The sequence below is a fragment of the Brienomyrus brachyistius genome, unplaced genomic scaffold (assembly GCF_023856365.1).
Source record: "Brienomyrus brachyistius isolate T26 unplaced genomic scaffold, BBRACH_0.4 scaffold324, whole genome shotgun sequence".
In the NCBI taxonomy this organism is placed as follows: domain Eukaryota; kingdom Metazoa; phylum Chordata; class Actinopteri; order Osteoglossiformes; family Mormyridae; genus Brienomyrus; species Brienomyrus brachyistius.
In genome coordinates, this window is record NW_026042599.1 from 41,505 (window position 1) to 49,612 (window position 8,108).

The 8,108-nt window shown below is 47.1% G+C and overlaps 1 protein-coding gene across 3 annotated transcripts; it reads left to right on the plus strand.

The window, feature by feature from the left end:
• The first annotated feature begins 213 nt into the window (after positions 1-213).
• On the plus strand, positions 214-7,644 carry LOC125728563 (uncharacterized). Of its 3 annotated transcripts, none has more exons than XM_049005458.1 (2): positions 214-464; positions 847-7,644. In XM_049005458.1, exon 2 carries the CDS (start codon positions 1,050-1,052, stop codon positions 6,822-6,824), a length of 5,775 nt encoding a protein of 1,924 aa, XP_048861415.1. In that variant the 5' UTR covers positions 214-464; positions 847-1,049; the 3' UTR covers positions 6,825-7,644. The 3 variants fall into 3 exon arrangements, with proteins under 3 accessions (XP_048861415.1, XP_048861417.1, XP_048861416.1); XM_049005460.1 differs by having other exon boundaries at positions 4,601-7,644; XM_049005459.1 differs by having other exon boundaries at positions 214-448.
• The last annotated feature ends 464 nt before the right edge of the window (positions 7,645-8,108 follow it).

Genomic DNA, 8,108 nt, shown 5'->3' on the forward strand with positions numbered 1-8,108 from the left:
ATGTGTAGAGACGTATCCTAAGGCTCTGGCAACAACATTCAGGTCAACAGCATCAAAAATTTCACAGCTAGTTTTAAAACTTGTTTTTCACTTTACGTTACAGCAAGTTAGTTAATATTAAATTATTGCAACGTGCAGATTAATAGTCAGAAAAGGTTTTTGAAATTTACATAATGATAAATGAGAACTATATTTGATTACTAATTACTGTGCTAAAGGGCTGCGGGTTTAGTCTGCCTGTTATGCTCAGCTCGCACCCTGCGAGTCCCGCCCAGTTCCTGCTCTCATTGGACGACTTCGCCAGAGACACGTGACCAATAGGGACTCTGACTGAGGCAAGCGTAAACTGGACGTTATCCCCGCCATGTTTTTCCTTTTCTTCTTTTAGAACGCGGGTTTAGTCATATCGGGAAGGGAGCGATATACCGCGCTGGGAATCTTTGATTGTGTGCGTTCAGATACCCGTAAGTTTCTACATGTGCATTGTACAAGAGTGTTTATGTTGGGATATTATATACAGTTAATCGGAAATGAGCCCCTTAAGTGCGGCGAACGTTTTATTTCTAACTTGCTGCGTAGATTTATGTTGCATTTACCTCGGATGTCATGCAATGCCTATGTTTATTTTAAACGGTTTATATTTACATATTTATTTATCTCAACAAATCTTATTTATATTACTTTGTGTATTATGATTGTTTATCCTGTTAAACTTGCGGGATGGCCGCTTAAAGTTACCGTAATACAACGTCGAAGGTAATATTGTGAACTGTTTATTTGATACTGGACTCTGTATGTATAACGGATTTATATTCTTTATTCTATTTTTGTTATTTCTACTTTCAGGACCACACACACATACACATACTAGTACAGAGCCCTTGTTCCAAGCCTTTATTAAAGTTCTGGAGAATATACTCTTGGCATCTTCATTGGATGTACCACAGCGGCCACACCTATCTCACCAATCAGTAATAGTAGGCTAGTTCTGCACAACAATTTTTGGTCCTTCGAGCCGGATACGGTGGCTACTGTGGAAGTTTAGAATAATGTTCTCCGATCAGCCTCTTGGGGAAGCTCAGCCTACTAATACCAGGCCCAGGCGGCACACACGTCTGCCAGCTAGATTTGATGATTATGATGTCTATCTCCCAGCTCATGACAGACCTCACTCCCCGATGCACATGATGGGCCATATTGCTAGAATGCCAGAAGAATACCATGATATGGAGAGGGCAGCCAAGATGACCCCGCTCGAGTATCAGCAGCAGTATGAACAGAGCAGTCCCATACCTAGGGTTTGCCCACGGTCAGTCAGCCAAACACCATATGGAGGACTGATGCAGGATAGCACTCCTTCTCCACAGCACAAACAAGGAACAGAGGCATCCCCAGAGATATTAGAAGCAATTAATCAACTACGGCAGGATAACCATAGACTCCAGCTAACTATGATGCAGATGCAGAGACAGCTCAGTGTCCATACCCCACAGCCCACCCATATCAGTCAACAGCCAGTACCTTCTGTGCCACACACCCCCTTTGCGCAGCCACCACACCAGGAACTGGATCGCCATCTACCGGTGACACATGAGTCCACTAAAAGGCAAGGCAAGTGGGCAGAAGAGGATGCAGAATGGCCGCTGCCGCCCCCTCCAGTAGTACATGAAGCACTTCAACCATCACCAACCACTGAAGTGCCACAGGGTTTGGTGGAGGAGCTGACTGACTGCCTCAGACGATTGGGGAGGGCACCGCAGCCAATGTCATATGAGAGGCAGCATCTAACTCCAGTCTATTGTGAACCAGAAGGTTGCTCTGAATCAGAGTCACAATGCAGTTATGATGCAGTAGCACCTAAACATGTGCCTATTAGCCCAGAGCACCAACGAGAAATAGCTTATCGGGGCCCTAAGCCCACGATCCCATATTTCACTAAGGGGGACCCGAGAGAGTTTGCAAGACTGAAAATAGCCCTTGACAACATCCTGCCTGAAGATGCAACGGAGAGGTTTAAGTACCAAATTCTAGTAGATCATATCAAGTTTGAGGAAGCACTCCTCATAGCTGACTCGTATATGAACTCCAAGCAACCCTATTCAAACACTATGGCCTCCCTCACAGAGCATTATGGGCAACCTCATCAACTGGCCTTGAGGAGAATTGCTGAACTGATGGACGCTCCCAATATCCGCAGTAGTGATGCTAGTGGATTTAAGAAGTTTGCCTTGAGAGTGAGGGCCTTGGTAGGCATGCTTGATCAGCTGGGGGAGAGTGGGCACATCGAGCTCCAGTGCGGCTCACATGTCACTCGGCTGTTGTCCAAGCTTCCACAAGACATGCGGGCTGAATTCAAGAGATATCTATATCCGCAACATGTCCGTATTCCTACCCTCCTGAACTTTGCAGATTGGCTAGAGTACGAGATAAGGATCCAAGAGAGTGAATATGATTTTGCCCAAGCTGATGGAAAGGGTGATGGAGACATGAAAAGGGATAAACATAGGCTATTTAAACCTAATCGGACGGCAACTATTCTACATGGGGCAGACCAAGCGGTGAGCATCTCTTCAGCTGAGCCCCCTTCGGCTAGCAGCAGTAAGCAACAAGATAAGAGCACGGCATATTGTCCCTACTGTGTTAATTCGCTACATTACCTGAACCAGTGTGGAAACTTCAGTCAACTCACAATAGATCAGAAGACCACCTGGGTGAAGAGCAACAGGAGATGTTGGCGTTGTGGTCGCTCCCATCAAGCTGCACAGTGTCGTCTAAAGATGACCTGTAAGAAATGTAATGGGAAACATCTCGATGCTCTCCATGAGCTCAACACAAGGCCAGAAAAAGGGAACAGCACATGTCTTGTCAGCTCCGCTAACGAGGTCCTCTATTTAGATAGGCGAGCAGGTTGTAGCCAAGTGCTGTTGAAGGTCAGCAAAGTGATACTGCGCAATGGAGAACACAGTCTGGAGACTTATGCTATCCTAGACGATGGCTCGGAGCGCACAATCCTACTTCCTGCTGCTGCCCATTCCCTTAAACTTCAAGGGAATCCCGAGGACCTTGCTCTGAGAACCGTACGTCAGGACATTAGAGTTATTCATGGTACATCAGTCACATTCACTATATCCCCTGCCAGTCAACCACAGAAGACTTTCAGAATCCAGGGAGCTTTCACTGCTGACCAATTGGGCCTAGCGGAACACACTTACGCCGTGAAATCACTGCAAAGGAGATACAAGCACTTAAGGGGTTTGCCACTTCAAGCATTTGATAATGCCCACCCTCTAGTGTTGATTGGGTCCGACTACCCCCACTTAATTACACCAGTGGAGCCTGTGCATTTAGGACCACCTGGGGGGCCCGCAGCAGTAAAGACCAGGTTAGGTTGGACTCTCCAGGGACCTACCAAGCTCATTCAGCAGCAGCTCCAACCCACGCAGTGCTTGCATGTGTCCACCTCCTCACCAGCTGCGGAGTTATTTCAACAAGTTGAAAGGCTCTGGCAACTGGATGTGTTGCCTTATAGGAATGAGAAGCTTGTTACCAGATCCAAACAGGATCAGGAAGCTATGAGGCTGCTGGAGGAAAAAACATCACGGGTAGACGTAGAAGGAGTCCAGCGTTATGCCACGCCATTGCTACGGGTAAGGAACATGCCCAAACTTAATGCACCAAAGGAAGCTGTGCTAGCACATCTCCGTAGCACAGAAAGACGCCTGCTCAAAGAGCCAGAGAAAGCAGCCTCCTATTGCGCTGAAATGCGAAAGTTGGAACAAGCAGGATATACTGTTAAGGTCTCGGAGCAGGAGCTGAACCAAACCAGTGAATCCTGGTACATACCCCACCACATTGTGAGTCATAATGAGAAGAATCGGATAGTTTATAATTGTTCATTCACCTACCAGGGTAATAATCTTAATGACCTGCTTCTGCCTGGACCGACCTTAACATCCAGTTTGTTAGGTGTCCTGCTGAGATTCAGGGAACATTCTGTAGCCTTCAGCAGTGATATCAAAGGCATGTTCCACCAAGTGAGATTGCTCCCTGAAGACAAGCCTCTTCTTCGTTTTCTATGGAGGGACCTACAGAAAGAACTACCACCCAATATATATGAGTGGCAGGTTCTCCCTTTCGGTACCACATGTAGCCCATGCTGTGCTACCTTTGCTCTCCAGAAGCACGTGTTTGACCATAGTCAGCCAGGGGAAGACCTTCAGATAGCAGTGGAGCGCTGCTTCTATGTGGACAACTGCCTGAAGAGCCTGCCCTCCAAAGATATAGCCAAACACTTAGTCGACCAGTTGCAAGCAGTGCTAGCTGCAGGCGGGTTTGAACTTCGTCAGTGGGCTAGTAACACTCCTGAGGTCATTAATCATTTGCCAAAGGAATTAAGGTCAGACAACAGTGTGCTGTGGCTTAATGGGTCAGGGGCAGACCCTCAAGAGCAAGCCTTGGGACTTCGCTGGTCATGTCATTCTGACACCCTAGGATACAAATGTCGCCTGGTGGAATATCCCATCCCTACTATGAGAAATATATACCGAGTGCTAGCCAGTCTGTATGACCCTTTAGGCTTCCTTATCCCCTTTACCACTAGGGCCAAGACTTTGGTGCAGCACCTGTGGAGTAAGCAGAGAGAATGGGATGACCCATCCCTGCCAGATGATGCCCTCCAGGCATGGTCGGCATGGGTAGAAGAGCTTCAGCATCTCCCACAGGTAACCCTGCCTCGCTGTTATGTAAGCCCTGCAATCGACCGTTCCAGTAGTCACCAAACTATACACATCTTCTGTGACGCTTCGGAGCGAGCATACGGCTCTGTTGCTTACCTACGGAGTGAAGGTACCAAGGGACAAGTGGAAGTGGCATTCCTGACTGCACGATCAAGAGTGGCCCCCAAGCGTCAGCTATCAATGCCACGATTAGAGCTGTGCGCTGCATTGACGGGCAGTCAACTAGCAGCACTTCTGTTGAAGGAACTTACCATAACTATACACGATGTGATTCTCTGGACTGATTCCACGACCGTGCTCACCTGGCTCCAGTCTGATTCGTGCCAGTTTAAAGTGTTTGTCGGCACCAGAGTGGCAGAAATCCAGGAGCTGACAGATGCTGGAGCCTGGCGTTATGTTGATTCGGCCAGTAACCCAGCAGACGACATAACCAGAGGGAAGACCTTGAGGGACCTGGCAGGAAGAAACCGTTGGCGAGATGGACCATCATTTCTGTTGCATTCTTCAGAATTGTGGCCCACCAAACCAGCTCAGGGTGGTCAGGGAGATTTCACTGAACTACGGAAACCCACCTGCATTGGTCTAACCAAGGTAATTACTAACCCCCCATTGCCAGATTATGAGCAGTTTTCCTCCTTCAGGAGTCTGGTCGAGGCAGTCGCCTTATCCCACCACGGGGCGGCAGGTAATCATCCTGGTCCTTCCGCTGAAGACTATCAAGCAGCAGAGAGAGAAATTCTTAGGCAAGCTCAGTTGGACAGCTTCATTGATGATTACACCTACCTGGCAGCAGGGAAACTGGTATCCTCTACTAGTCGGCTGGTCACACTAGCACCAGAATATGATGCAGCAGTGCGGTTGATCCGTGTAGGAGGTAGGCTCCGCCACAGTGATCAGCTCGAACATGATGCCATTCACCCAATAGTCTTGGATCCAGCCCACAAAATCACTAAGTTGATAATCCAGGACACAGACAAAAGCCTTAAACATCCAGGTGCAGAACGTCTCTTTGCAGAGCTTCGGCGGAAATACTGGATCTTACACGGACGAGAAGCTGTTAAGCGGCATCAACGTTCTTGCCCCGACTGTCAGAGATGGCGAGCGAGCCCAACTGTACCTAAGATGGCAGACCTACCCCCTGCACGACTGCGGTTGTTAAAGCCCCCCTTTTTTTCAACAGGCGTGGACTGCTTTGGGCCCTTCATGGTACGGATTGGGAGGCGCAACGAGAAACGTTGGGGGATATTGTTCAAATGTCTGACCACTAGAGCTGTCCACGTAGATATTTTATCCAACTTGGACACCGACTCATTTTTAATGGGCCTTCGCCGATTTATTGCCCGAAGAGGAAAACCAGCAGAACTCTTATCGGATCAGGGCACGAACTTTAAAGGAGGTGAGAGAGAGCTCCATCAGACATTTCAGTCATTGCACCCCATACTACAACAGCAATTAGCTAAGCACCAGATCAAATTCCGATTCAATCCCCCTGGCGCACCTCACTTTGGAGGGGTCTGGGAACGAGAGATCAGGTCGGTCAAGGCCGCATTATATACCACAGTGCAAGCCCAAACAGTTACAGAAGAGGTCCTAAGAACGGTTTTAGTTGAAGTGGAAGGGATTCTAAATTCCAAGCCACTAGGCTATGTATCAACCGATATTGCTGATCCTGATCCAGTTACCCCAAACCTTCTGTTGATGGGGCGGCTTGACCCGTCATTGCCTCAGGCAGTGTACACTGAAGCAGAGCTACTAAGCCGCCGTCGCTGGAAGCACTCACAGGTTCTTGCAGATCAGTTCTGGGTTCATTTCATTAAATATTATCTCCCCGCACTCCAGACTCGTTCTAAGTGGCAAAGGGATGCCCCCCCACTGCAGCTGGGTACAGTAGTTTTGATAATGGACCCGCACCTGCCAAGAGCACTCTGGCCAGTAGGCCGTGTTACCAAGGTCATCCCAGGAGTGGACGGACGAGTCCGAACAGCGGATGTTCAAGTGAAGGATCACAATTACACCAGGCCTGTTGCTCGACTTATCCCTCTCCCTGCTATTCCAGACACAACTTCAGACCCGGACAGCCCCTTCTGAATTATACAAATTTGACAATGCAAATTTGGGGGCGGCTGTGCTAAAGGGCTGCGGGTTTAGTCTGCCTGTTATGCTCAGCTCGCACCCTGCGAGTCCCGCCCAGTTCCTGCTCTCATTGGACGACTTCGCCAGAGACACGTGACCAATAGGGACTCTGACTGAGGCAAGCGTAAACTGGACGTTATCCCCGCCATGTTTTTCCTTTTCTTCTTTTAGAACGCGGGTTTAGTCATATCGGGAAGGGAGCGATATACCGCGCTGGGAATCTTTGATTGTGTGCGTTCAGATACCCGTAAGTTTCTACATGTGCATTGTACAAGAGTGTTTATGTTGGGATATTATATACAGTTAATCGGAAATGAGCCCCTTAAGTGCGGCGAACGTTTTATTTCTAACTTGCTGCGTAGATTTATGTTGCATTTACCTCGGATGTCATGCAATGCCTATGTTTATTTTAAACGGTTTATATTTACATATTTATTTATCTCAACAAATCTTATTTATATTACTTTGTGTATTATGATTGTTTATCCTGTTAAACTTGCGGGATGGCCGCTTAAAGTTACCGTAATACAACGTCGAAGGTAATATTGTGAACTGTTTATTTGATACTGGACTCTGTATGTATAACGGATTTATATTCTTTATTCTATTTTTGTTATTTCTACTTTCAGGACCACACACACATACACATACTAGTACAGAGCCCTTGTTCCAAGCCTTTATTAAAGTTCTGGAGAATATACTCTTGGCATCTTCATTGGATGTACCACAGCGGCCACACCTATCTCACCAATCAGTAATAGTAGGCTAGTTCTGCACAACAATTACTGTTGACTAATTTCCTGTCTGGACTTTTCCCCCTTCATTGTTAAAAGTCATTATATGTCTGGGTGCCAGTCAGTGGAAGCACACAGACACCTGGCCTATTCATTCAGCACCAGCCCATCAAGTAGAGAATTCAGCACCACGGACAGTGACCTGTGTTACTATGACATCAGGTCATTGGCTCTAAATATTTTTCTAGAAATAACTAAATGGCTCTATTGTAGAAATTTCCAGCCAGAGACTGGGTTCCTATATGAAGAGAATATTATTATTCAGACAAAGAAAATAAACTACAGAAAACTAGCTCTGCATGTCATCTCCCCTTTACTCCTTAAGCAGGGCACACGCACATCAACAAGTACCAATGCAGCAAATACAGATGAACAATTTCACAGCTTCAGAAGAAGTCAGATTTCTGTGTAATTCAGAGATTGTCAAAGACTTCTGATAGAACAT